The following is a 27489-nucleotide window of genomic DNA, read 5'->3' on the forward strand; positions in this document are numbered from 1 at the left end:
CTCCACGCAGCTCTACACACAGACCTGAACAAGCAGAATCTGGTTTAGGTCTTCAGTAACAACCTAACAATCTAACAGCCTTTCCCTTTTACAAACAACAAAGGCTCATAAAATGATGATTTTATTCAAGCACGGGGTCTCACCTGAGAAGTTAATACCCTAACGAAATCCTGCCCTGGCTGAAGAGCCAGAGGGGTTACCACCGCTGTCTGGAACAGCACAGGCACTGCAAGAGTCATCTTGCAAGAGCTGCTTGGAGCCTCCAGCAAGGTACTTTCCACACCAAAACCGTAATATCCCATTTTTTTTTTTAAATTTGGAGACATTTTGCTTAAAAAAATACAGTTGAACAGCAGCAAAGTAAACACAAGAGTTACAAAGGTGTTCTGTTTCAACCCACCATTAGTCACTTCTAGCTGTGGCACCTCAAAAGATGAACTCTTCATTTAGTTTCCTCCCCAATTAATAGATAATTCTCTTACCACATTCAAAAGTATTTTCTAGACCCCATCTAAAGGACCAAAATTAATTCTTTACATTAATGAACTCATTAAAACATGAAGCATTATGGCAATTCTAAAATGGTGATTGTTTCATGGCTTCAGAAGGGTGCACTTCTACAGAAGCTATGTATTTTAGAAAACAAAAACTTAGCTCATTTGTATTTCAGAGGCAGAGTGACTCAAGAAACATGAATAACCAGCACTTCAGCCTATGCAGGGGAATATATAGATATCCAGTAAAGTAACAACAAAGTAAACCAGTACAATCCCAATTAAATCAGTCTACTTTTTCTATGCTTACTAGGCAGAACTTGTTACACCCACCGAAGGGAGAGAACTTTGCCTTGCCATTGGCAGAGTAGAGGCATTTGCACCACTTGAGCAATTTACTCCTTAAACATCCCATAACCTGGATTTTAATCCTACAGATTTAGGACCAGTGGTCTGCTTGGAGACAGTATTCCACAATGCATATCCGAAAGTACACACACACACCCCCCCCACACCCCTCCTGAAAACCTGCAACTGTCTCTTCATTCTCATGAAATATATTACTTTGCATCAAATCCAGTTCTCCTGGCATCCCTGTTGGTGTGTCAGCACTGGTGAGCACACCCCTCCCTGCAAACCTCACTACAACGTCACTTCACTTACGCATGGTGCAGACTCTGAACTCCAGAAAGGAGCTGCAGTAGCAAAGGCTGGTACAAGAACTCTCAAGGAGGAAATCGTCAAGGTACACAACCACACAAGCCAACTTACTTCTCCTGTTCACAGAACTCACTAGTATTCTGCTCCCACAGAAACAGCTCTAGGAGGAGGATCTTAAAAACAACAACAAAGCACAGCATAAAGCAGTCTGGATTCGTGTTTATTGAAGCCAGTAATTAAAGACGTCCTCATTTTGCCAGCACTAGAAAGCAAGATTCCACATGACTGCATACTGCACCTGGTTAAAGCCATACAACTGGACTAAGGTTTGTTTCATACATTTGCAGTCCTAATTGTAAGTTGGAAAAAAAAACAATGAACTTTGTATACAGGACAGTGAACTTTCATTTACAGCATGTATATTGTTAACTTCGTGATGTACAGAGCAGTCACCTCCAACGTAGTTAAATTAAATAAAATACAAAATTCTGTTCAGTTTAAACAGGCCTTTTGTTTTAAATGCCAATAAAAAAAAGTGCAAACGTAAAATCAAGCAGCATAACCACAGCATTTTTATGGAGGGCCAATCTTTAAACTCTTCTATTTGCTTCAAGTTGAATGCTTTCATCTTTTGTTTTCTCAGTTTAAACATGAACAGTAGATGCAGTCACTATAATGCATATAAATATAGTCATATAACAGTTTAAACAGTCTACCATACAAGTGTATCTGCAAATAAAATGATGTTTCACTTGAAAATGTAAAGGCTGTTTGCAATTTGGCCTTTGGTTCCAATGCTTGAAGACACCAGAATAACAACTGTGCAGCTCACCAAAGTTGACAGACTTTGGCAACCACGGGATGCTACATTACTTACAACTCTCTTTCAGTACACTAGGAGCACTCACTTGCAACTAGAAACGGGAGATGTGTTTCTGTTTAGTCAGAAGCATCTTTCTGCAAAGCCAGGAAGTTACCTTACAGTAACAGTGTGGATCAGTTTTAGTACATGTAACATTTTTATCCAACTGGAAAGTACTTCAATTGAAGTTTTACCCACATTGCTAGAGAAAGTGCTTATCAGGTTAGATGACAAAAAATGCTGTTTCAGACTGAGGTTTTCAGACTATATCCCAAGCAATCACACACCTTTTCAGTTTGTCTGTCGAGTTTTCCATGTTTTACTCTCCAATCTGAATCCTCAGTGTCAGGAGGACAGTGTGTAATCACTTCTGGTGTGGTAACTTGCAACTGGCACCCACGCCGCCAGGACGCACACCCACCTTACCCATCAGCCATCTACAGTCGTAGTCTAACTGTTATCTAGACAACTGTATAACTTCAGGTCATACCGTTTATTAAAAAAAAGTAAAAAAAAGAGAAAAATATAGTATTTTCAACAAAAAAACTGGCACAAATAACATACTTGTGTTAATGTTTGTCAAAGAGGCAAGTAAATACTCTTAGCTTTCTAGATAATGTTTAGACAGACTTACAAGAACAGCCTCTTGATGTAACATAGGATTTGAAGTTAACATCCAGTACTGTGTTAGTGGTCAATCTAATTCTGTATATTTAAGTAACAATATATATTAGGGAAGTTATATCCAGACATCAGATTTAGTACAACAAGTTCATATCAATAAAAAGTAAACTCTGCATAATTCAAAATGTGGTTTTTTTCCCTTCAGCATTAAGAGCACAGAATATGCTTGGTATTTTTAATTTATGGTAGTGTGTACATGTAAAACAAGCATACTGTATATAAAATCAAAGTGCTGTTTCAGTAACCATAGCAGTTTTGTTTGTCTGTAGAGAATGATGGTTTTATGTGACCATGGACAGAGCTCCATTTGAGCAAAGGGGACAACCACAACCCATCTTTCCACATGAAATGCTACATCAAAGAAAATACAAAGCGAGTTCTTGAGTGTTCATCATATGCACATTCAGACTTTTTAGGTTACCTCCAGAACTGGAGTTGGCTGCACCTGCAGCAGGTGTGGTTGGAACTAGGGTCTTGAAAGTTTTTGTTTTCAAAACCTCCACAGGTGTAAGGCAGGAATCCGTTTGAGCTTGGTAGCTAATATTGTTACCAAAAAAATACTGAGTGTTGTGTAGCACATTTCATTATGGGAAAATGATACGTCACCCACCATTCTTCATAGGCTAGCCTCTTGGCATAAAAAAAGGCAGAAGCTATCAGAAAACAGGATTTAAAATTAAATACAAATCGCCAAACTACCGATTTTAAAATAAAACCAAACAGTGACTGTTTGTACTACAGTGCACAATAAGTTCAAGCACCTTCTAAAGACACATCACACACTGTGCCAGGCACTTGGATCTAAACAAGTTATAGTTTCTCCCTTTGTCAGCTACACCAGAAAGGGCATCCACACTCTTAAAGACGTTTTTAAAAACTAAAACGAGATTTTTAACAAGAATAAATTCCCATGGTGCTTAGTGTTTGGCCTGGAATTCTCCAATGTAAAGTAGTCTTTTTAAAACAGTGATTATTTACCCTATGTGAAACACAGGATTTCACAACTTTGCTCCTCTCCAGCCAACCCAACATTCTAGTTTCTCACTGTCCCAAATCCGTTTCCCCTTTTAGGGCTCCACTCCCTACCTAGGCTTCTGTCACCTAATTAATGCTCTGTTACACCACCACCACCTTTCCAAGAACATAATGCATTTGCAAACGTACAAGTAGCCAATTCCAGTAACTCTGAAAGAGGATTTCATTTCTCTTTCTCGCCTTGTGTGCAGTCAGTAGTAGTATTTTAGTAAGAATTCTCCATTTTGCTTCTCTGTGTTCTCCCCAACAGGAAATGCAGCCGCACCTGCTTACCTCCAAAACCAAAAGAATTGCCCTATATAAACTCTAAATGGTTATCTTATACAGAGGGATTTTATATGCAAACTTCCTGAATGTGCACTTTTTACTGGGACAAGGCAATGATGTACTAAGCTCATTTCCCCTGCCCCAAGAAAACTGATAGCATCTGCCATAGCAGAAAATTCCTGGTCTTATCAGATCAATATACATAGTTATTTGGTCATTTACATATGCATTTCTTATGCGCTATCAAGCTTCATTCTCTGTTGGAGGAGAGTTTGTTGTTACCATAGAGTCTGGCTTGCGAGTCATCCTATCCAATTCCTCTTGAACATTTGTTAAAACTGTTTTTTGTCCTAAAAAGAAAGAAGGACAAGGTTAAAGAAAGCTGAGATGTTTTAGCTGGTAAGAACAGGTATTTGAAAAATCACTCCTGTCTGACAATTTGTTATTTCATTTCCTCATTATTTCACCACCAATGCAAGAACTCAGGGCCTGACATAACGCAAGGTAATTCCTACATAAAGACTGCAAGAAACTCAGGTTTGACTCACTTTAGAGAGATGAAGTGCTGAGTCATACAGCAGCATAAAAGCAACTTATCCGTGATATATTTTACAGCAACTAACATTTTAAAAACAACCACATTTGGAGTTTTCTATGAAAATCAACTGTACCCAGTTCTATTATTAGCACTGATAGCAAGGACTTCATTTAGACCCAGGTTTCAAACCACAAGTTTTCCAAAGTACCTCAGACACCTGCTACAAGAATCAGGTTTGTTTGGTCACACTTACGCTTGCTGTGTTTCAATATTAAACAACTAGCAGAAAGATCACTTTTATGTCTGTAGACAAGGTTTCCTTTAAAAAAAAGGGGACATGAATTGCATATTCATGTAATATCTCAGAGCAGTCATTTCAAAGGACTTCTTCAATTGGAAACAGACACACCAAAGTATTTCATGGAAAAGCATATCTTACATTTTTATATTAGACTCAAAACTTTTTAACAATTCTTTAACTGAACCATCAGTTTAATTCTCTCATTCTGAAAATGATAAACCCATGGACAAATTAATCACTAAAATTGGAACAATACATTCTAATGCATAGAGCATACAAGCATTTAAGATTACAAAGCTATATTTTTAGACAAAAAGTAGATTATATAACCATGTACAGCTTCCTTACATAGCCAAAGAATTTAACAAGCATCTGTTTTCCAGCTCAAATGTGTGTGAAATATTAGGTGGATTTTTTCCAGGGTACATGCTGAAAACATTAAGAAGGGAAGATCTGACTGTTAGAGATTTAAGCGGGTTTTTTCCAAAGTACAAAGACATAACCAAGTTAAAAGGTTACCTTTAATCACTACAAAGGTTTTAGGTTTAAGCACTAGTTGTAAGCTACAGTACTCTTAGAAGTATCTTCTCAAGGCATAAGTATTTAAACAAAAACTAAAAATTAGTACATTAACTGTTTTATGACTTACAGTACAAAACAGTTACATGTAGATGATGGTACCTGGGAACTAAAAATCAATCCCCAAACCCTAAGACAATAAAATCGCCATAAAATTCTTGCTTAGACAAAAATAGGTCTAAATGAAACTGTGGCTTTTTTGTGCTTGTTATGCTAGATGAACTGGATCCATAAGCCTCCAAAATAATACCAAGCAGCTGTCTCCTGCAGCTCCATCATACTGGACAGTAAACACAATGCAAAGCTGTTCAGTGACGTGCAGGTTTAGAAACTCCCCTTCACTCCCCCCATGTTTCAAAGGAAAAGAAATACAAGGAGCTATTTTTTAGGAAAACACAATTTTGCTCTCTGTTATGAATTCAGTGAGCTCTTGCTTTCATTGTCCTACAAAAATATTGTCAATGATGGTAATGACCTCAGTCGTTTAGATGTGTTCTACACAATCACAAGCATTCTCCTCTCTAGGTTACAGTGAGAGCAGGGAACTCCTGTTCCTTATCTACTGCACAGGAATAGAAGGGTGAAGGCAAATCTTAGAATTCGCAAGAACCTTCTTGTGGATATAAGTGAAGTAACTTTTTAAGTCTGGAAGCCCTTGCAAAGAAAAATTATCCACCACAGAAACCAGCAATTGAAGTTCTTTGAAATACCATGGTCTACACATGGAAGAAAGGCAGTCCAGAAACAAAAACACAAGTAAGATGTGTGAGGAATTACACAGCATGAAAAATGGACATGACATTACAGCATCTGCCCAGATGAGAGAGTTCTTCCAAGTAAGAGTTCACACAGCAGAAACCAATCACTGCACCAGGCTGACCAGTATGTTGAGATCCACAACGCCCCCCTCATCCTGTGACAGAAACTCAACATTTCAGCCACAGGATAATCACAGCAGTGGGAGAAACAGATGGTCTCTTTAAACCTACATATTCTTAGTGTCAACTTTCTGAAAACTTAGGGCTCTGTGAACAGTTCAGACATTTAAAATGCCCACAAAGATCATTTCAGCACATTTACTCACACAGAGAATGCTGCTGTAAACAAGACTCCCTCCAAGATATTCTCAACTCTTCACAAAAGAGCAAGCCATCTTTTCTCTTATCAGCAGCACCAGCTACCTTATAAACTCCACAAGAGCTTTTCAGATACCAGTGTTAGGAGCCCTTACCTTCTCAGTGAAGTTTAATTATATATTGGCTGCATGTAAGATGTGAGCACATCAGCTGAGAAGGAACAGGCATATTCTCTTGTGAGTGAAAGCCGACTGTTCTGTTCCGAAAGTCAGGGAATGAATGTGAGCTGCCAACTCGATGCAGCCAAGAAAAGCCAGCTGCAATCTTGGGATCACTCAGGAGGAGTACTTCCACCAAAGAGAGAGAACTGCTGTACCAGGCACTACAATGAGATATAGCTGGAGTGCTGCACACAATTCTAATCACTCATGATGAAGAGAAAGGTAAGCCAGTGATGGGTACTAATGAAGAAAAAACTAGTAGGGAAAACAGCTCAACCACTAACAGAAGACTAGAAGAGAACTTGTCTAATTTAGTCTAACAAACAAGAAAGTTAAGAAAGGATGACTGCTGCTTCTAAATGTTTCATGAGAGAAACAATCTATTTAAATTAGAAGTTAATGCTCACACAAAAAGGTACATGTAGCCATCTGTTATCTTTGAAAACTCCTGAAAGGCAAATGATGTTCTAGAAGACTGAAAGAGTGTAAAGCCCATTACAGACTAGTTAGTTTTTACTCTAATATTTTTTCCAGAAATTGCAATTATGTTTTAGGTTCTTACAAACAGCCTACTAGCACAACAATCAACATGGATCTGTTACCAACAAGTGGTGTCAAGCCAACCAAATTTCTTTCTACGATAGGATAACAGGTCCTGTGGGAAAGGGAGAAGCGGTCGGTATCACATCTCACATCACCTTCACATAAACAAACTAGACAAACAAGTCTTGATATTTCAGAAAAAATAATATATTGTAATTCATAAAGGCACCCATTAGTTATCCATAATACTAGTCAATATTTTATTCAGCAATTTCCCATCTCCAACTGTTGAAAATGCCAGATATCTAGGCAAGCACACTACAAAGGACTATGAGAGACAGGATTTGAGCTGAAAAGTTATTTATAAAAATTACCAAAGTGGTGCATAAAAATAGAAAGCAATGATGAGGCAGATGCACAACCTTTTGAAATACTAAGGTAATTTGATACAGACAAGAAAAATCTCCTACTAGCAGGCAGAAATTGTATTAAACTGGCTGCATTGTTATAACAAATCCTGACCAATGTCAAACAGATGAAAAAAACCTAGCATCACACCCAGACATCTAAACAGAAGCACAATAGGTAACACAGATTAAGTAACCCCTCCTTAAAGCAAAGCCTTGTCTGACACACTGCATTCATTTCTGAGCACCAAAAGAAACAGGTCATCTGTGCAGACAGTACCAAGGAGAACAGTAAGAAGTATCAGAGTATAAAAACACGTCCTGTGAGGAAAGGCCAACAGAAGTGTGTTTTTGTAGTCCAGACAAAAGTCACAGCAAGTGTAACAGCTTTCAAACATGCAGAAGATGGCTGCAAAGACGAAGGGCTTGCTCTGATCTCTGTCTCCACTCAAACAAGACAAATAGTACTGGGATTAAGAAATAATGACTGTACAAGAGAAACAATAATGAAGAAATTAAATACTGGAATAGGCTTCCTGGAGAGATGACATTACATCTTTTATTTCAGCATTTGTTTGCTTTTTAATCACCAGCCAGAAACTCCCAACTGCATCTGCTTTAGATAAAGAGCAGAAAGAAACAATCCCTAAAAGTGATTTCTAGTCCTATTTCTCCAAAAAGTTAATTTGACATTATGGTCAGTAACAGCACGAGGCTGCACCTGATGAAGCAGGGAACACCCTTCCCTGTTAACTGAAGAGAGTGTCTGGATTAAGAAAGAATTGATTAAATTTTTATACTGCAGAAACAATATGTAAAATTTTTTAAAGTTCCTTTATTGTTATAGTTACAATAAAGATAAATTACAGAATTCACCTCACTAAATCAAACAAAAACCCCACAGAAGACTGACTTACTGTAAGTCAAACTCTAGCCATTTCTCATTTGGAATGTCACATAAACTCCTTCCCAATTAAAAAAAAAAAGCATCCTTACTTCCCCTCTCCAGGAATAGCTTCAGGTCAAATATCCACATGCCAACAACTGCTCTGTTTCTCTTACCAGCAATTACCATCACTGCCTAGCATCTAATGTTTTTCATTCCCAGTTCAGAACATCTGGGCCTTAAACCCTCATCAGAAATCATGGGTTTGGCATCACCATTAAATTTTACGTGGTTGCACAAGTCTGGGATCAGAAGTAGAAAACTTATCAATAATTTAAGAGGGAAATAATTCTGGAAGAAAGCTGCTGAATGTGTTACAGGAACACCAGTATCAAAAAGAAATAATCAAAGTAGTAATTCTAATATCAGGTGGAACAACCACCCATTTTACAACACTGGATTTTGAATAAGTACCAGGTATTCTGACAGGTTTCTTTTATTTTCCCCCAAACTAGTGCAGTTACTTATCAGCCATGCAATGAAGTCACAGGCACACACAGAGAACGAATCCACTTGATCAGTGTTATCAGTTGTGTTGGGTAACAATAACTTATTACATATTGTGAGAATAACTGCAAGCTGCCATAAGTAGTAATTCATTTAAACCTGAACTCTGGAGATATTTCAATAGTTTGACTGGAAACTACAGTTCAAACACAAGAAACTGCTTTTCCTTCAAGCAACAGTTAAGTGTCAAGAAAGGAAGGAATTCTAAAGGAAAGGGAAAAAAAATTAAAAATCACTTTCTGAACATGATCAAGGCTCAAATGTTACTTATATCCCAGCAGTGGAACTTCACCCAAAGAACCACGTTATGACAGGCTCAATAGAAGCCCTGGATTTGTGAAGTTGCAGTGGTTTAGTTCTTTTATAAAGACTTCATGTTTTGGCACTGTCATCTGTCAGGGTCTGTCACTTTACTGACTTACTTAAGATTTACACAGTTAGACCAGCACAGGCCAAATAAAATACTAGAAATATGCAAAGCAGCCTGCAATAACAAGTCCAATACCTGATTTCTTGGCTGTACTTTGCACGCCTCCAGCACCAGGACTCCCAGGAGAGCCAGTCTTTTTGCTCAAAAGACTGTTAAAGAAACTAGCCAAGACACCTTCGCTTGCAGCATTATCTAAATAAAAAACAAGCACACACACATATATGTAACAGATTAGTAATGGACAGTAAATTACAGAACTTATTTTTTACATACATATATCACTCTCTTACCAATCAAGGAAATAAACCTCAAATATAAAAGAGTGTCTTCTTGCTCCATTTAAAGACACTAGTCTTTTGCATTCTTTGGCAAAGTCAGAGATCACTGAAAGCATATTACTGCTCTTCTGGAATGAGGGGACGGTCACAAAATTTTAATCTAAATATTTGTATGCTTTTGTTTTTTCTAAATGTAGAAGCCAAGAAAAAGTATCACGTATGGATGTGCAATTCAAAGATTTATAAGTCCATTAAGGAACTGCCCAGACGTTTTAGTGCAGCCTTTCACGCCACACTACTTTTCATAAATCAGAGCTTGGACACACAGCAACGAGACACGATCCAGAACCACATGAGGTATGGCACTGCAGAGCCTAATTAAAAACAATACCAGCCCCACCAACTACCTTCATACAGAGAAGAGAAAGAAATCGCTCTACATGGAGCTCCTTGTTAGGGCTGAGGGAGGGGAAAGGGTGTAGTTCCCGAGTTACTTCATGCAAAGTGACACTCTAGGAGCGCTCAGCAGAACAACAGGTTTCACTGGGGATTCCAGAATAAGTGATATGAAGTGCAAAACTGCATGTAGTTTAAAGCAATCCTCACTGTAATAATCCAACTGATGCATAATAAATGTATGTAGGCAACTTAAGGGAATAATATATTTGAACTCTGACTGACTGGTTGGCAGTAGCAGAGCTCTACTTCAAGCTCTATCTCAAAAAAGGAAAAACAAAAAAATTGAGAAAAAGAAAATCAAACCTAAACTGCCTTCTGTTATTCAACTAACCATACCACTTGTGAATAAATTCCAACATCTTTCTCCAAAAGAGGATTTTCTTAAGGGAAGTAACACATGATAAAACCAGTAAAATGCTTATTCATACTTTTAATATTTGGATCTGGTTTCTTAACGGATGTTATTGGTGAGGCACTGGGTACGTTGGCGGGACCAGCTCTGCCTTGAGTTCTTGGGGATCCTGCAGGTCCTCTTGCAGGAGATTCCTTAAAAAAAGTCCAAAGCACACAAATCAGAGAATTCAAATGGATTTCTTACACAAATTACTTTTTAAACCTTTAAACTGGCACTGGAGTGTATGCACACTGGGGGAAAAAGCCAAACAAAACAGTAACAGTTAATTTGGGCGTGTGCCTCTGCTAAAAGAAAGGATTAATTACGGTAGAAAATTCTCAGTTCAATAATCATCAGATACTTCTGTTTTCACAGCCAATTAGAATGAAGTCACATTTTAAAATGCTTTTTTTTTTTTATTTACTTTTTGCAGTTTGGGGCGATTGCAGATTTCACATGTACAAAATGGGCCTCCCCAGGTCAGAATCATTCTCTCTCCCCCAGAAAGAAATCAAACACCTTCTGCTCTTCCCCTGGATTTACTTACCGATGCTCTTGTAGGCGTTGCTGGCTGTTTGGCAAGGAATGACTGCAAAAACAACATCAAGAATATTAAATGTATGTCAGAAAATACAAAGGAATAAAATGCAGTGAAGCTGACAATTTATTTCTGATATTTACAGGCTTCCTCTTTTGTATTTATATACTTCCAGATTTTACCACTAGAGAACAGTGTTAAAATGCATAAACAAACTTCAATCCTTTGTCTTAAACAGCCGTTGCAGAACTACAAGCCAGAACCACAGACACCAAAGCCTGTAACCTCTATGATATTTATCATCAACTATACAGGAAAACATTATCAGAGGGGATTTTTAAGCAACCGAGCAGTAAACAAGACACAGCATAGTGAAATTTCGTACCTTCAAGATTTTCAAGCCTCTGACTAACACATTTGCAACACTAAGATGTTACGTCTTAAAAGTATCAAAGATCAACACATCTATGCTGCGAAGTTTTAAATTATCTTCTTGCTTTTGTCCTTTGAAATGTAAATTACCTCTGTTCTCAGCATATTTTCCTTTCAACTTGCCAAGATAAGTGGCCATATTTTCTACTGATATTTGTTAAAAATAAATAAAAGTCCTATTTAACAATTACCTCTGAATTTCTGAAGCTGCAAAGTGGCTGACTAGTGATTTAAATGAGGAATGAAATCCTGAAGGCAAAAACAGTGGACAACTTAAAGTGAACTCTTATTTAGTAAGGAGTTATTTCCATTCTTCCATTCTTACCTGCTGCTTCATAAGAAATACTTGTTCATCTTCTGCTGCCAGCTCTTTATCATGGACTAACTGTTAAACAAATTAAGAAGTAGAAACTGAAATAACTGTCACTGTTTATGGTTTAGTGATCAAGAAAAACAGATAAATCTTTAATACCATTTTTAAAAAAATAAAGCAACAAAAAAAATCTACAATTACTCATTTTAGACATCCTACTCCTGTGTGCCTATAATCACAAAACATCAGTAATCTACAGAAATGACATTAATTATTTACTGCTCTTGCCTTACATCTTCTATTAATGATATGTTCATGCAAGGTGATACACTGTCTCCTTTTACAAGATTTGCCTTTACATGGTAATCTCAGTGCCATGCATGTACAGATGCAAACTGCTCAAGTCCTACCACAGTATTGCCCATTTTCAAAAAGGTTCATGTGAAATGGTTATTTTTTGACTGCCTTTTATTCACAAAGGTGTTCGCTTACAGTATTTTAAACAACTGGAAAATGAAAGCCTGATGTTTCATATATGTGGGTACAGAAAAAAACCTGTATATATATATATATATATATTTAGTTCTTCAACATTAATCGTTACTAGCAGCTATTCAAGCAGAATGCACTTATTTGTCGGGGGACAGGGAAAAGTTTACCCTTTTTTACCTTTCTTACAGGAGGTTTTACAATGAAGTCCTCATATGCATCTTCTGGTTTCACTGTTGTGAAGTTTTCATGTAAAATGGCAATTTTCTTTTCGTTGTCCCAACCAGCAGGTCTATTAAAAATAAAAATAAAGGAAACTTTTGCCTTTTCAGTTACAAAAAGCACTTCTACAGAGACCATTTATTTATTGCCCTCTACCCAAATAAGGCAATTTTACTACAGGTCAGTCCTAACTCTCAGCTAAACTCCACAGACACTACAAGCTGGCATGGTATACTCTCAGACGAGTAACCCAAGTAATACACAGTAAGTCGTTTTTTCAGTTCAGGACTTCAGAAGAGTCACATACTAAGAGTTTGAACTACACAAACCATTCAAGTTTGGTTTTTTAATATAAAACAACCATGGGTGTAACGTAAAACGTAGCACTTAATAGAAAACAATTCACAAGTATGTTATACTTATACACTTGACTTACATAAAAACTGCATCCTTTTCTACCACTAAGGCAGGTGTGGTAAACTGAAAACCGTATGTTTTATGTACAATGTACTTATACAACAGATCAAGGTTCTTTTCCTCCTTAACTGATGTATAAATCAAGGCAGCCCCATCTGATAATTTATTTAAGGAAAGTGATGTGAGACATAAGTTTTAAAATTGTATCAAGAAATTCAAAACAGGAGCTAGTGGACCTGACTTTGAGAAGGCAAAAGCTACAGCCATGTAATATTTGGGGAGAAGGTGGTCATATAACAGAAGACTCATGATACTTCTCTTCCACATTCAGAAACATTACCTACCCTCCCAGGCATTTAAATTTAGAAACGTAAGAAACTTAAGAGACAGCTCAGATCTCTGGTTTACATGGAAATTGCGAGTTCTGAGAGGAAAACCAAGAAAAACCACCTTACAAAATTCCTTTGTAAAAGAATAAAAGCCCCAAATCACAGGCACAATTAAAAAAAAATACAAAGTTTTATACATCTCAACATTTTTGAAACACAAATGCTACATAGTAAATAACACACCAAACAATCTTGATGGGCAATTTCTCAGATTAACTTTATGTGCCATTAAACACCAAAACATATTTTCTTGCTTCCAGATTACAGCAAATCCATTCAGTGCAGGAAAGGATACACTGTAAGCAGAATCTACGAATGTGTGACTGAATGAAGTCAAAGTGTTCTTCTCTGTAATCATGCTCCTTCTCCAGTACACTCACTGCATCACACTGGAAGAAAGGGAGATAAACAAAACCAGAAAAACACTGTCATTTAATGCCAGCACATCTTAAAACATCTCCCCTAATATTACACACACATCTCATTTACTTTAAGCTTTTGGTTTGAAAATGCCAGCAATGCATCTAAAGGTAAAGTAGTTGATAAGGCTTTTACACTTCAGCAGAATTTACAATTGACACTGACTGCAGACACTCACTTAAAAAACAAACCAATCCCTTGACTCTTCATACAGAATTCATTCTGCACACCTGTATAAAGCATGCCTTCCATAAGAAAAGTAATTAAACTTTTCCATAGTAACAAACAGAAGCAGAAACTCACTTTTGTACAAACTACCAGCACAGGAATACCAAGGTTGTGAGTCAGCACATTTTCTCCAAGTGGCAAAGAAACATGTTCATCCTCTTGGCCAGAAGAAGGGCCTCTTCTCTGAGGTGATCCTTGGTAGCCTTCTTCAGGTTCTACATACTCTTGAAACTCCTTTATAACTGTTAAGGGAGAGAGGTAGAGAAAGATCAATACCCTCTCAAGGTACAACAAAGGAAGCTTTATCAAAACTGGGTCACAACCTACAGCTTTTAAATCTTTTCTTCAGGTGGAAAGTCACAGTCCAGATACATCTGCCTACAGGATGTGTTCGCTCCCAGGGCTCTCCCCACATGACAATCCCACCCTGAAGCCACCACCTCACTCAGTCACGAGGAGCCCCAGGGAAGAGGCAAGCAAAGTTTCATGATTTGCTCCCATGAGGCATCTTATTTAGAAACAGGGAGCAGGCTGGCTCTATGTACAGAAAGGAAACCTCTTCAAAAAAGCTCCCAGCACACTCACAAAGAGAGTGTTGTTCAGCACGTTCATCCATGTGATAGGGCAGGAACTGCAACTGTACTGCAGGCCATCTCTTACTTGGGAGGTTTAGAAGGTGGTAAGACCTCAGGAAAAGTTTATAGTACAAATTGTGTAAAATGAGGTCACTGTACCTTTTCAAAATAGGAACCTGCAATACAACAGGCACGTGGAAGGAAGAGCAAATCAGAAAAATGCTTCTGTTCAAAGCTGCACAATCTACAATTCCTACCAGAAACAGAATCATGTGACTGTTGTGAAAAACCAAGAGCTCTAGATAAGAGAAAAGCTTTTTAAAAAATCCATTGATTACAGACCACAAGACTTTCAATCACCAATTCAATATATTCCAAAGGGGGGAAAAAAATTGGAATGCAGTTACTTTTAAACTTGGGGAGGCAGTGCCTTCTGGTGGAGAGGAAACAACAATGCTTTCAGAGATGCTTTCCTGTTTCATATTCAGCAACTGGAAATCAAAATTCCATTATAAATTCTGCATGTTAAATATGTTTACTGACTATCTCACATAAAGCAAATTAACTCCACAGCATTTATCTAGAAAAGGGGCTTTAAAAAGTACTCAGCTCAGGATCCAAGAAAACACGTGTATTACAGCACTTAAAAGAATAACATTTACAGCCACACCAAACATTCAGATAAGCCCCTCTGATTTAATCAGATGTAAAAGAGTATTTGACAGTGCTGCTATCAATTTACTACGTCATTATAGTCAGACAATGTTAGCTCCCTATGTTTTTTTCATATCAAAGCAAAAAAACCCATTCCTTTACTAAGATACATATTAGTATAACCCCCTTCAAATTTTGATGTTAAAAAAGGGATGGGGGAGTTTGTCTGGAAAACAGAAAGACTTTGACAATACAAGACACTATTATACAAATTATTATTTAGGATAGCCCAATAATCTTAGTAATATAAATACTAGGAAATGAAACAGACTTCAGAAATCTGATGCACATCCTCATGAAGGTCTGCTGAGTGGGAATGAAGACCACAATCCCGGGCAGCTGAGACTCCCAGCTCTTCCCTCGCCCCAAGAGTAAGCAGTACCAAACACCACCCATCACAGCCCATCTCACTCTGTCTGATCCATGCATGAGGGGAGAAAAAACTTCGTGGTGGAGATTTGTTGTGGATTAATAATGCAGATGGCCTGGCATTAATCCCTGACTAGAGACAGAAAAGCCACTGAAAACGCTCAGCTTTAGTTAACAAGGGCGTCTGCTGAACAAGTAACTACTAGAGGTAAACAAAAGCAGTTCAGGGTACAGCTTTTGCCAACTACTCTATCTTGAACATAGATAAACCACTTCAATTCAGAAACAATACAAGTGCCTGTAGTGATAGGCAAACATCTTTTAAAGATTCTCACTCAACCCACACTCCCATTCAAAATTTAGTCTTGTTAAATCCAAGTAAACCTGGATCACAAGTGCTGTCAAACTGCCTCCTAGGAACAAGCTGCATTCCAGAGCAGATAAAAAAGGACACTGGTTTAAGTGCTTCTTTGTTGCACAGCAATTGAACATTTCTTCCTTACCTCCTGTATCTGCTTCTCACTTGACTTCCACCTCAAACTTTTAATGGACATCAAGTTCATCATGGGCACAAAGAACTTGCATGTATCTTCACTTTTTGCAAGCTAGGAATATTTTTCCTCCACTTAGCTTATATTAATGAATCACAGTATATATGGTATAGGAAATAACTTTTTTCTTTATCTAGTAGGGAAATACTAATTTGGTTTAATATTTTTGAACAGGAACTACAGATAACATGATGCACATGTTCTGATTTATCTGCCAAACTTGTGGCTTGTCTAGCTAAAAAGCTTTCTATTTAGACTTCTACATTTATTACAGCAAACGAACTTTAAACTTTGGTTAACTGGTTTGTTCTCACCTTAACTCTTATTTACACAAGCTACAGAAAGTTAACTATAATGGGAACAGATGTGAGCAACTGACTGGAAGTACCACCCAGAAAGCAATCCACAATTATTCTTAGCTTTGATTGTTCTAGTAACAAAAAAAGTCCTCAGTCTTGGAGTACTGTTTAACTGCCATGTGGAAACAGCAGACCAACACTGCAACTCACTTAGCTAGATTGTTCACAAACACACTGAAAGCTGATCAAGAACAGTGCAGAAAAACTTTGCACAACAATAACTCCTTTTTTGTACTTTATTATGTTTTCACAATCAATTACACAGCTTTTAGCTTTCTTGTGTGCTGATCATAAATTTATGCTTGTGGAAAGAATTCCTAGGCAAAAGATGTCTGGGCAAAGAGCAAGTTTCTTTTATCTTTTAGCTTAAGAATTCTTTCAGCTGCATGTCAGACCAAAATAAAAGGCAGAAAACCTGAAACTAATTCAGCTTGAGACACTACCTGATCTTCAGAAAAACTTGTTCATGTTTCAAGTCTTTAGCTCCAAGCCCTCCAGAGGATGCTAACACAATAGCCATTTTACTAACATACTTCCTTTCTGCCTTTCTTGATAATATTCTTTCCTGCTTTGGCATCATAATCAAGGAGGCAAAATTTAGATCTTTCCTGAAATAATTAGTCAAATGTGTATTCTTTAAGCAATGATTTATGGCAAGGGAGCCTGAATTACCCGAATCCCCACTAGCCAAGCCTTTAGCAACCGATTCCTGGGCAGCTCAGAGCTAGGAGTGAATGCAGACAAGCAATGCTCTTGGAATACTCTGAATAATTCAATTTCTTTCAAGGCAGCCTGTTGCTTCCATATGTGTGTCCTGCCTCCCATTCTGGAAGCTCTTTAACACAAAAGGAAAGCTTCTCATATACCAGATGGAGTCTCACGTCATCCACCCAGTAGAGCCAAGAGTCAGTATCACACAGAGCAAACACAAGACAAAAGGCTGGGTGGAGAAAGGCCACAAAAACCTTGAGAGCAAAGACAAGCAGTCCAGAGGGCAAAGACAAGCAGTCCAAAGTTCAATTCCATTGAGAATGGTGAGCTAACAAAAGGATTTCTGGAAACTGGTAATAAGATCCTAGTAATGGAGAAAGAACATCAGCATTTAAAGGTACACTAGTGGCATAACACTCAAAAATGTTCCCCCAGGGTCAACAAGAACTACTGGTACTGAGAGCAGCAGCTAGGGAAAGCGCTGCAGATGTTCAGCTCGGTCCGCATGCCCCAGTTACATCCAGAAGCAAGAGTAAGGGAGTCAGGCAACACAGACATCCATGTGACATTATGCAGCAGTGGGGCTTTACTGGAATGAATTTAGCATATCTCTTCACTCTGCACCCTGCTTCCAAGTTGATGACTGTCTGTTTTACATATGAGCTTTCTTACCCCTGATTTTACATACCTGCACTACTGCAACACAGTGACTCTACACTTCCCAAGCAGCAGCTTGTCTTGGGAAGGACACACAGCAAGATTTTAGTAAGGAAAACTTCTCTGGTATGGCTTTATTGAGGGACTACAGCCACCAAGCATTCTGTGTGCTCCACATGGAGCAGCTACAGGAACAGAGCTGCAGTTATAGCAGGAATTCCTTTTTGCACAATGTGCTGATAAGAGAATTACAAGCTGTGGTGGCCACAAGTCTGAACACAGCTCTGGCCTCAGGGACAGCCCGCGAGAACTCAGAAGACAAGTCTGCCAGATGACAGGTGTCCCGCACAGGGCCCTAGAGAACGCACACGATGGAAGTCTGGATGGGGTGGTGATGGCAGCCCCTGTTTTACCTGCGTGCTGCTACGGGCTGAAGCTCCCTGCTCAGCCATCGGATGGCAGCAGAGTCCTGCAACGTGTGAAGGGAGGGAAATCTTGCGAGCTGCCTATTAAAATGCAAGACACACCAGAAATTCCTGCGATACTGTAATCTAGAAACCTCTAACACAATGCTACTGGAATGCCTTTTAAGTTCCCCAAACACAGTACACGCTTAGTGACGCCTGAAAACACTTCTCTCTTCTGAAGTACAATTTCAGTGCACAGATTCCACATTTATTTGTATTGCCATAAAACTTCATGTGTCTCAGAAAAGCACAAATCAGGACAGCTGCTGTATTTTGAGGCTAGAACTGCCTTGCCATCTCCCATTCCTAAGAAATCCCTCACACATACAAAAAAAGAATGTGCTGTTTACTTTTTTTTAAAAAAAATATAACCAGGTGGTTACAACCATGAAGTTAAAACTCTACCTAGTATGCCACAGGCATAAGCCTTTGGGGAAAGTAGCATTTAACACTCAGAAGATCAGCTGTACAAGTACAGCTGAATGCTCGCATGCCAAACAGATTACACTGCTCCCTAAAGTGAATCTAAGGAAGCCACTAGACAGTATTTGCAAGGTCTAAACACTCCAGGACAGCTAGCAACCATCAAGGATCAGTCTCACTCTATACTCCAGCTGAGAAGGAACGCACATTGCTACAGTCTTTTCCAGTGAAGAAATTTATTTTGGAATAATTCAATAGGAAAACAGAAAAACTCTCAAGCAGCACTCAAAAGTATTTTAGGAAAGAGAAGAAGCTGCAGGAAACAATACTGCAGCGATGACAGCCTGCCAGTGCCAGATTCTTTCCTGCCACAGATATGCCAGGAAAGTAAGTTAATTTATACAGCATTCCTAAAGTCACAGGGTAGGAATGGCTGCAGTGAGAGACAATTAGATGTACCAGGATCACAGCCTGAGCCTCGTGATAAACAAGGGCAAAGAGACCTAGTGGAAGACAAACATAGTAGGGAATGGGCCCTGGCTTTTTTCCCTGATGGAAAAGCAGACAGCTCACTTCCATTACTGAATTTCATCACTGTTTTAAAAAAATGTCACTCTATGGGGTTAGTTTTTAAAAAATCAAATTAACAAAATCTTCTTATTGCAAAGCAATTAGACCATCAATTCACCTGATGTTTTGTTAGCACAGCAGAACTTTAAAACAGTTGTCTTAAAGCTTAATAGTCTGTTTGAATTTCTTAAAGCTTAATAGTCTGTTTGAATTAGTGTTGTAATCACAACTTCAAAGTAATTCATATCCAACCCATTCTCAAAACACTGATCTGAAGAAATTTATCATTACAAGATTAATAGTCATTAAAAAAAAAAGGACAAGAATGTATGGATGTACAAAGACTTACACTTCTGTTCCATGTCTCTCATCTCCTCTGGAGGAATTTTCATCTTATCAATATGTTCCTGCAAGACACTGGCCCACTTCTGTAAAGACTCCATTACAGTCCAAGGTCTAGACATATCTGCCACAAAGACCACAATGGTGTCTTGCAGGGATTCTGCAGAAACAGCAAACTTCAACAGCCCTTTATGGTACAAGTCTCCATCCAGAATCCAGACGTTACAGCGGGTGTGATCTGAAAGGAAAAGGTACAACTGTAACTCAGCAGGTGCCAGCGTTTTCCTCCACTGGTCCACAAGCAGACAGGTGAATACTTAAGTGTTAAATGAAAGACCAAAATCCAGTTACCAGCAGTTCTTGCCTGTTTTTAACATGGGTGTATGTGTAAATACCTACATTACTTGGCAGATGCTTTCATTTAACAGGGTATTTTCTTGGTTCACAATCTTTTAACTTAAGAAATACTGTATGTTCCTTCTCTTTTACAAAGGACAGGTGACACTAGAGTTTTTAGATACTGCACAGCGTTGCTAATTTGAAATATGTATATTCCAAGTAAAACTAGAATGCCTGTGACACACATGTAACTCCAAGTTCAAAAGGGGGTGGTTACAGCTGAGTCCTGCAGGGAAGCCTGAGGTGTCCCTCAGACACATAAGCTGGTTTAAAATACTAAAGACATCTCACAACAGAAATAAGCTGCAAACAAGATACAAGCAATAAGCAGCTTAGGTTTCTAGCACAGGAGTAGGAGGAGCAAACACAGGGCAAACTTACAACCTAACAAACTGAAGTTGTGCTACCTGCTCTTCATTCACATTGACTTAGTGTTGGCTTCGACTTGCAGGCTCCTTACAGAATGAGGATTGGTCAAAAAAAATTGCTGTTTAGTTTTGTGTTCCCCCTGCCCTGGTATTCTGATAGCAATTGGACACTTTTTTGTTGAAATACAGGGCAGGGGGGAGGGATGTGTGTGTGTATTATCAACTGGAACAGACAGCTGGCATGAGAAGTTTTACACCAAACATGAGCTCCAGCAAGAACAGAAGAAACTGAAAATGGAGCATCACTGAGGAGTGCTCTATCAGGGACTCTGAACAACCAGTACTGTCCAAATAGAAAAAAAAACCCCAAACAATTAAAAATTACATTATCCTCAGAACTTCCTCCTGAAAAGGAGCAACTCCATTTGTTTCCATCTTCTAGACTCTTACTAGCATTCCTAGCACCTCTTCCAAAGTATTCCCTATCCTACTAAGGCTGGCCAGTGGGAACAAGAGTGGGTCTCTATCAGTACTACGTACAAGATACATGAATTCTGAAATCCATTGATCAGCAAAACACCACAGAGCCTGGACTTTCAGAACAGCTACCGAGCTTCATAATCACTCTGCCTCACTGCCCTGTGCTCCCAATCTTTAAATTTCATAAAATAAATCCAGTTGCTGTGGCTATTGTAACTTTGCTACCGGAAAGAATCCATCAGGATCAAAAACACTAGCTCTAAAAAAAGGCAAAAACTTGACTAGGGAAACTGTAAGGAGAAAGACCTACAAGATAAACATACTACCCTTCTAATCAGGTACTGGATAAAATTTCTGAACAGCCAAGTTACAGATTACATCAAGATGCTATACGTGGGCAGTCTTCATTTAGCAGTTGTTATGCTCCCACTTGAGTACTGTTAGGGTGTCACAAGACATTCAAACATCAGTCATCACACAAATAGCAGACAGTTAAGCTTTTAATTTAAAGCCCTCACTTCCAACTGTGCGTGCCAGAGCTCTGCTTTACAGTACACAGCAACAACAACCACTGTGTGTCTAAGAAATGCACCTCTGCATATTGAGCAGCTGTTTCCCCCCCCTCCCCACTTCAGGAAACTGTCACTGATACCACACAGGATTCTCACAGCGCTGGACGTACGAACCTAAAGCTATCAGGAGACAGAGGGAGAGCCTGGCAAAAGCCTGAAAAACAGAAAGGAAGCTAGGACAAAATGTGAACAGTGTCACACATCCACTATTACACAACAGTAAGTGAACCATCTACGCAGGACTCTCATCCTCTGCATTCCAGGGGCATCCTTTGTACATCCCCAAAAGCAGAAACCTACCAGTGAATCAACACCCTGTGAGTTAAAGGCTATCAACATGTACTAACTGTGTCTATGCACAACACTCTCCTTGAGGCAAACATCAAAGTTTTAAGAACCTAACAAGTCCATGGAAGTTTACAGCTGGCATCAGAACTGTCACAGCTTTTCCTGCGGAAAGTGCTTCAACTGCAGGAAAGGCTTTCACACCTTAGCAAGCAACAAAAATCAGTAAATATCCTAAGTCACTGCTTCTAAGTCACCTTTTAAAGCCAATATCTAAAGGTCACAAAGGTTTTGTTGCTTAACACTTTTGTCCTACTTAAGGATTTAGTTTCTGCTTAACATCTAGAATACAGACTGGAACTAGAATAGAGGTGGAACTAGAGAGCAGTTGGGACTATCATTCAAACGAAATGCATCTGCTAGGAAGGCTGGAAGCCTAGCACTCACACTGAAATGTTTTGGGTTTTTTTAAAAAAAGTTAATATTATCTGAAAATGAAAGGTTTTCCTCCTTACAGTAGAGGGGTCTGGCTTGTGATTTTCCTTACCACAAACATAAACCACACTGAAAAACACAGTACGGGCGGTTTGCAATCTGGCAAGGACTCGATGGCACATTCACCTTTGTCAGCACCACATCAAGCTCCTAGTTAGTCATACGATATGAATGTTAACTGGACCTTTCATAATGGCCATGACATGGGACACCAAAACACAGCAAACGATTAGTAGATTCTGTTGGAAACACTGGTGCTAATTACTAGACTATTACAATAACTGCTAAAACTACATTTCTAAGTCTTGTTAGTATTTTGTTATCCCTTTAGCCATGAAAAATGTTTTCCAGCTTTAATGTTACTGCAGATGTAGCTGCAGTTCATTGAATCAGCCATCTCCTGCATTTATTAAAAAGGTATCTGTGGCAATTAGATATCCCTTGTCCAGGCTATGAAAAGAAGCAAAACAGAGAAAAATAATTTTCAGGAGAACTACAATTTTCCCATTAGAAACCACTGTACCTGCAGCACTTGGCTCAGTCTGGAACAACCAGTTCAACTGGAATATGTATATGATATGACTGAAGCCAGTCCAAACCTGAGGCGAAAAACCAGGACTACTTGATTTTGGTATGAGTAAGAATGCAACAGCAGAATGGCACTACTTCACTGGCACATCTGGCACAGTCAGGAGAATTGTACTTGCATTTGTAATCTGAGGCAGCGCAACTCAAAGTTCTCTGTGGTGTCTAGAACTGCCAGCTAACCCACACAGCACAGCTACAAAACCAGATGTAGTTTGACCTGCTGCACATCCTCGCTTTAACTGTGCCCTGTCACTACAAGAGGCTCTCAAAACCACTCTAGAAATATTTGCATCTTAACAGAATTATGCAGAGCCTCTCTTCTAGGAATTAAAATTCTCAGCTCTCAAAAGCAGACTAACCAACATAGGTGCAAAACATCTGCTCACCAGAAAGAAAGGCAAAAAATTAGAGCTGGACAGAGTCCCTGAGAAATTCTGCTGGGTCGTTTAATGTTCTGAGTTAACTTCACAGCTAGTGCTGTGAGTGCCACCACCCAGACGAACCAGGGTGTCATCTATGCAGAAGCCACGTGCTCTCAAGATGCTGTAACCAGGGCTAATGAGCTAAGAGAATTCCCCCTCTCTCTCAGAACTGCTTCTCAGGCATCCCCAATCCTCTTCTCGAGCAAATGCCTTAGCCTAGGTGGAATTTGGGATGCACCCTAAGAGCCAGATTCAAACATCCCTTAAGGAAGAGAGGGGCGGGGGGAATAAGAAGCGACACGTAAGATTTTCCTTAGATTTCCAAAGGGAGGTGGGAGGTAGATAATGACTCGGCACAACGACCAAAATATTTCTCCTGGAAAGAATAAACTCCTCTGAAATGAAGAAGAAAAAAGGCAAAGACAGCAAAGAAATCTTCCAGTACCTGGGAAAGAAGGTGAAAAGATCTTCTTGCTCCACTACAGTTTCAGTTACCAGTGTTGATTTGACACACCTGGAAATCCTTGTGGTTTGCTGGTCTCAAATAGGTTACAGCACAATAAAAAGCAGATACTCTCAAAGATACATGAAAGTAAACTCCTGAATCTTCACTTTCTTTACAGCTTTCAAGAATCATGGGGCAATTTTAAAGGCTTTGTTCCCAAATCAGAGAATACACACATCTATAGCGTGCAGAGTTGAAAGAAACAAACCCAAACCTGCCCTAGAGAAGGAAGCGTGTTATCTTCGCCTTCTGGGAGGTCCTGACCCACTTTGCTATTGTATTTTGCTTGCTGATGACACTAATGAGACAGAGAGAAAAGGCATGTATTGCTAGATCCTAACACATCCATTACAGGGATTCACAAAGACCTGAATTCTCCAGCTGAGTCTGGTAGTCAAAAAAGGTCTCTCTGGCTAGTGATGCCAGAGCTCTTAGGACAGGCTTCTCCTCATCACCTCAAATACTTATCACTTCCAGATACTCAGGAATAGCCCCAAAATATTTTCAAAGTAGGAACACACTTGAGGTTTGAGAGACAGCACCAGCAAAAATAGCACACCAAACATTTTTCTGCTTATAATACTATCTCCTTTGATGTTGCAAGAAGCCTGCTGTCACCGGCTCTCTCAACACTCCTCATCATATGAGGTTTTTCCCCGCCCTAAAGTAATTATGCAGTACTGAAGAAGATTGTGCATGGTGAAAAAGCACTTACACCAAGAATCTCAAGAAGACAAAAATATCTTAACACTTAAAAATACAGCACAAAAGAGTTTTAGGAACTGCACGATTAGGTGGCCATTAAAGACACAGGCAACATCCTCATCCTTTAATTGTGCTTAACTTAGTATCCAAAGACAGTTTATTACCATGTGTCCTGTGCTCACATCTCCATAACAACCAGTCACATACAGTACTTAATGACTCGTGCAAGCCTTCAGTACATTTCAAAAATACCATATAGGATCTGCCTAGTCCACTTGCTTTCAGGAACATGGATGAAAAACCCTCATTGCTTCCCTCTTCTGAACTGAAAACTCATGCATAAGAGGACTGTCGTCCCACACTTTTGAGGAGAGGAAACTAACACAGAGGAAACTAACACAAAGAGGTCCATGAGTTTGCCCAACATGAGACAAGCAGAGGTAGATTTAGGATCAAGGATAACAAACTCAGTCCTCATCTCTTCCTGTTGTCCCTAACCTTCCTAAAAGTAGGGCAATTCTGAACATTACACCTGCATTTAAATGGTCTCTTCCCTCCCATACAGTAGGGAAGGGAAAACAGCAACAAGACTTTAAGTTCTGTTCTTCACTGATTCAACTCTAACAAAACATCTTGGTTATAGTTAACCAAAGTACTGCACATAGTCCTCCTCCCCCCCCCAAAAAAACCCCCCACCAAAACCCAGAAATCCATACTAAGACAAATTCTTCTGGATATATCACTTACTTTCCATAGTTATTAAGTGGTCATACCAAATGACAATATATCTGCTAGTAAGTCAACATCAGCAGATATATCTGCCCTAGAAGTAAATGGATCCCGAGAGCTTCTCAAGTGTACTTTTTCCTCATAGACAGGTCAGGCTGTAAGAAGGGCAAGAGGCAGAATGTACACTGAATGTAAAGTGCATTTCACTTTTAGGAAATTGATACAGCTCCTAAAACATTCAGAACAATGCGGGAATCAGATACTTGGGTGTAACCCAAAATACACTGATGAAACCAGAGTTATAAAAGTCCCTGTGTCAGCTACTTAATTACAGCAAAGAGATTATGTACAGAATGAACTTACCATCTCTGTCTTCATCGTGAATATTTAGGTACAAGTATTCCAGCCCCCTTCCTTTCTTGCCGTGCTCTGCTCCCTGTATTTTAGCCATAAGCGTGGTTTTGCCTGAACCATCATCACCTGCCAGTAAGTTTTTACAGGAAAAAAGACACTTTCAGAATTAACTTTGTTGAAAAGCTTTTTCAAAACACGTTTAGGTAATAAGAAGAATCCTTGCACATTTCTGGACCATACTTATTTGTTGTTTTCTGTCAAGTATTCCAGCTAAATCAAAGTGTTATAGCATGCCAATAAGAACAAAGTATTTAACCACTCTGTTTAAATGTAAGTTATAGATCTAGCACAGCAAACAGAAAGTAAGTCTATCATCTTGAAAACACCACCACCACAGATCACATTACATAACATCACCTTGGCAAACTGATGCATCAGTTCTTGCACGTCACTTCTTTAAACACGATTTGGTTCTACAAAAGAACCCCAACCCTTCCCCCCCACCCCCACCTGCATGTGCTACTTACCAAAAACGAGAATATTCTTGCCCGACGGCAATTTAGATCTCGACCGGGTAGAGACTTCACTGAGTATGGAGGACCTGGAAAACCAGCAGGGCTCTGGTCAGGCGGGCGCACAGGCACGCCACGCACACACACACACACACACACAGCCCACACACTGCCCATCTGACAGCACCGGTGAGCTCAGCAGATCCGCGCCCACCAATCCAGCTACGCTCGTTCTATTCACAAACCCGATACGATGTTAAAGACTTAAATTGATTTTAAAAGACCAAAGCAGCCACCTTTTTACGAAAAGCTTTCCGAATTTTTAGGAGACTGGCAGTAAGACCTTAAGTTCTTCCCCCTTAGGAGAGACCCGTGGCTGCAAAGCACTCCTTTTCAACTGATGACTAACTCTTTCCCCGATCCATCACTGTATTCCACGCGCGATTTCTCCTGCCGCCGTCAGCGTTACTCAGAGGTAAGCGACGGGCAAACGAGTCTCCCGGAGCCCATCCCGCAGACCTCCCGCGCCGACCCCTCTCTCGGGCTCCGCACACCTGCTCTGCCTCAGCTCCGCGGCGCTGGGGCTCCCCTCACGCACCCCACGAGCCCCTCCGGACCAGGGAAGAGCAGCGTTCCCTACCGGCCCCGGCCTGGCCGGCCCCCGCCCCAGGCAGCTGCGTGCCGCGGCGCCGCCACCCACCGCTCCTGTCAGCGGGGCCCGAGCGCGGCCCCGCAGCCGGCACCCGCCGCCCCCGCCCAGGCCGCGGGGAGCGCAGGCTCCGCTCCAGCGCTGCCGAGGCAGGGGCTCGCGCCCAGCGCGGGAGAGCCGCGGCGGCTGGGCAGAGCGCGCAGACCCCGCCGTGACAGGCGCGGGACTCCAGGGAGCAGCTCTGCCGCCGGGGTGCGGCGGCCCGCGGGGTACCGCTCCGGCGCTCCCCACCCGCGCTCACCAGAGGTTCTGTCCCTCCTCCTCCTCGCTGGGGAGCTCGGCGCCGCCGGGCCCGTCCGGCCCCAGCAGCTTCTTCTCCACCAGCACCGGCGCCATCTTGCCAACTGCAGCCACAAAGAGTGACCTCACCCGGGCCCGCCGAGGACCCCGCTCCTCCCTTTCCCCGGCCGGCCGGTGCAGGCGCCCAGCGCCGACCGCCCCGCCGCGGCTCGCCGCCTCCCCCCGCCCCTCGCCGCCGCCACGCCACTCGCGGCCGCGC

The 27489-nt window shown here is 40.3% G+C and overlaps 1 protein-coding gene across 3 annotated transcripts; it reads right to left on the reverse strand.

Annotated features, from left to right (window-relative positions):
* Window positions 1-1353: 1353 nt before the first annotated feature.
* On the reverse strand, window positions 1354-27341 carry DYNC1LI2 (dynein cytoplasmic 1 light intermediate chain 2; the record flags this gene model as incomplete). Of its 3 annotated transcripts, XM_084270136.1 has the most annotated exons (13): window positions 1354-4352; window positions 9626-9742; window positions 10716-10833; window positions 11229-11270; window positions 11977-12036; window positions 12634-12745; window positions 13112-13247; window positions 13777-13870; window positions 14205-14371; window positions 19875-20105; window positions 25779-25895; window positions 26297-26370; window positions 27232-27341. In XM_084270136.1, 13 exons carry the CDS (start codon window positions 27324-27326, stop codon window positions 4246-4248), a joined length of 1470 nt encoding a protein of 489 aa, XP_084126262.1. In that variant the 3' UTR covers window positions 1354-4245. The 3 variants fall into 3 exon arrangements, with proteins under 3 accessions (XP_084126262.1, XP_084126260.1, XP_084126261.1); XM_084270134.1 differs by lacking the exon at window positions 25779-25895 and having other exon boundaries at window positions 27232-27326; XM_084270135.1 differs by lacking the exon at window positions 19875-20105 and having other exon boundaries at window positions 27232-27326.
* Window positions 27342-27489: the final 148 nt, after the last annotated feature.

The sequence above is a fragment of the Gallinula chloropus genome (genome assembly GCF_964237585.1).
Source record: "Gallinula chloropus genome assembly, chromosome: 13".
Taxonomy (NCBI): Eukaryota; Metazoa; Chordata; class Aves; order Gruiformes; family Rallidae; genus Gallinula; species Gallinula chloropus.